The 2,500-nt window shown below is 40.2% G+C and overlaps 1 protein-coding gene across 1 annotated transcript; it reads right to left on the reverse strand.

Moving 5' to 3' along the window:
- Nucleotides 1–164: 164 nt before the first annotated feature.
- LOC119583522 (crustacean hyperglycemic hormone 6-like) lies at nucleotides 165–1,366 on the reverse strand. The gene is made up of 3 exons (XM_037932051.1): nucleotides 1,235–1,366; nucleotides 672–952; nucleotides 165–469 (listed from the first exon to the last, which is right to left on the reverse strand). The coding sequence occupies exons 2-3, from the start codon at nucleotides 950–952 to the stop codon at nucleotides 364–366; spliced, it is 387 nt and encodes a 128-aa protein (XP_037787979.1). The 5' UTR covers nucleotides 1,235–1,366; the 3' UTR covers nucleotides 165–363.
- Between the last annotated feature and the right edge of the window lie 1,134 nt (nucleotides 1,367–2,500).

The raw sequence follows: 2,500 nt of genomic DNA on the forward strand, positions 1-2,500 counted from the left end.
CGGCTTGTTTTCAATAATTTCAATATACCACAGTTTGCTGCCCTCTCTCCAAACATTTTCTGACACCAACGAAAGGTTTCCTCATCGGACAAATATCTAGGATTTATCCACGAGGGAATGAAAAGGAAAGTCATGCTTATCAATCATTTTACTTTTCTGGATATTTTTGTATTGTCAGTTACACGGTGAAGAACATCTTAACACCTTTCTTCCTTCACAAACGTTTACAAAGCAATACAACGGAAACTGCGAACAGAAATTAATTGCCATTTGTCTTCATAGAAGATCCTGGAACCGGCGTTTGGTTCTAGAAACCAGCGTCTAGTTCTCAGAAACCAGCGTCGTGCTCAGAGAAATCAGCGTCTACTTGCCCACCATCTGGACGGCGGCCTTGTACTGGTTGCGGAACCGGGGCGGAAACAGGTACACAAGGCACTGCAGAAACACTCGGTTGTAGTAGCAGTTGCTTCTGTATGGGGAATTACTCAGTATAGATGGTACGTCTGTGTAATATGTGATTTAAATATTTGATAGTAAAGAATAATGAATGAGAACGTTTTTATACGAAGCGTCGCTGATTTCACCCGACCAAACCCTCTGATTCTAGCTGACCCCAAGGTTTCCTTCTGTGGACTGACCGTCCCTCCCTCTGTGTGTAAGCAAAGCAATACCTGCAGCCGGTGGCCACGTCGGCGTCGCGGAAGACGTTGTAGCAGTCGTCGCACACGCGGTTCAGCCTGCCGATGAGCTCGCGGTCGAACACGCCAGTGCAAGAGTGGTCGAAGATGGAGCGCTTGCGGAGGCTGTGGTCCGTCGCGGAGGAGAGGAGCGAAGGTGACTGCGGGGAGGGAAGGAACTCCGGCGTCTGTCCTTCCGCCTCGAAGGAGTGCTCCCAGCAGGAGGCACACGCCGCGACCGCCACCAATAGGGTCACTACCGCTGACGACCACATCTGATGGAAGACAGTATGAAATAACATGCATCTGCAACTGATTACTTCAACTTCAGTCAGATGAACTTTCACTTGAACCCATTTTCTCAGCGTCGTGGATTGTGTATATTTCGAACATAAAACCGTACTGTTATCAGAATACAGACTGAAACAGCGTACCTCTTATTCAGCGCACTCGCATCTCTCACTCAAACGGTATCCTAGGATCTGTCGGTCAAAGCACAAAGCATCATCACAGCCAACCTCATGCACTCGGCCGACCTCCCCGATGCCTCCACTTACCCTTGGAACGACCCTTCTAGCCCAGCACACACACAGACCGCTCGCCACAAGCCTTAAGCGTCTTAGCAGCGGTTCTTGGCGTCTTCCTTGGGATGCTAGCGATAGGATCTGCCTCGGGATGCTGCGAGAGGACCTTCCTCTTTACTGACGCTGCACCAAGACGTCGCTGTCTTATATATGAGGCCACCAAAGCTCCGCAACTTACTCGGGCGTGAGGGTAAAAGTTTGGATCAAACGCCCGGACTCCGTGCAATAACCTCTCGAATCGTTTAGTTGCAACAATTCATCTTGAGTGACTAGTAGTAATTATCACCTTCCGAGCAATTTTTTTTATGTGATTTTCGTCTGCCACAAACTCAACCTGATGACAGTACATGCAGTGGTGTCATATCACGATCTGATAGATAACAGTCTGTCGAATATAGCCTCGAAAAATCATGATACAAATCAAAGAAAATATAAATGTTATTCATTTTACGCAATAAAATCCGATATAAAGCCAAGAAGAGTCCGTTTTGATTATACCCATCTGCAAATGATAATAAAATTTCATACTACGGCAACATAAAACCCTTTCTCAAAAAGTGATTAGCTAATTGATAACTGATCAGGGGACATGATGAGAATAATGAGATTTATGATAATATGTTGATGATATTACAGCAGTAATGGTCATGATGATAATAATCATAGTGGTAATGATATTGATATTCATGATATTGATATTGATACTGATAATAGTATTGATGATAGTGATAAAGACAATGGCATTAATTATAAAAATAGTGATAATAAACAATGCTAATACTACTTTTAATGATGATTATGTTAACAAAAATAATAAGGATAATAATGATATTAATAATATGAAAATGATGATGATGATGATGATGATGATGTGATGATGATGATGATGATGATGATGATGATGATGATGATGATGATGATGATGATGATGATGATGATGATGATGATGATGATGATAATAATAATAATAATAAAAATAATAATAATAATAACAATAATAATAATAATGATAATAATAATACTAATAACAATATAATGAAAATAACAACAATAATGACAATAATAATGATAGCAATAGCAATAAATGTAGTAATTGTAACAACGTAATCATAGGAATGATAAAAATAACGATTATAGCAATAATGATGAAAATAAAAATAATAATGACAATAATAATAATGATGATGATGGTGGTGGTAATAATAATAATAATAGTAATGAAAATGATAATGATGATGA

Source organism: Penaeus monodon, chromosome 17 (genome assembly GCF_015228065.2).
Source record: "Penaeus monodon isolate SGIC_2016 chromosome 17, NSTDA_Pmon_1, whole genome shotgun sequence".
Lineage (NCBI taxonomy): Eukaryota > Metazoa > Arthropoda > Malacostraca > Decapoda > Penaeidae > Penaeus > Penaeus monodon.

Excerpts from the sequence above, each read along its gene's own strand:
- LOC119583522 (XM_037932051.1), bottom strand. The coding sequence starts at position 952 with ATGTGGTCGTCAGCGGTAGTGACCCTATTGGTGGCGGTCGCGGCGTGT. Across the intron at positions 470-671 it reads GACGTGGCCACCGGCTGCAG|AAGCAACTGCTACTACAACC; the intron begins GTATTGCTTTGC and ends TTCCCCATACAG.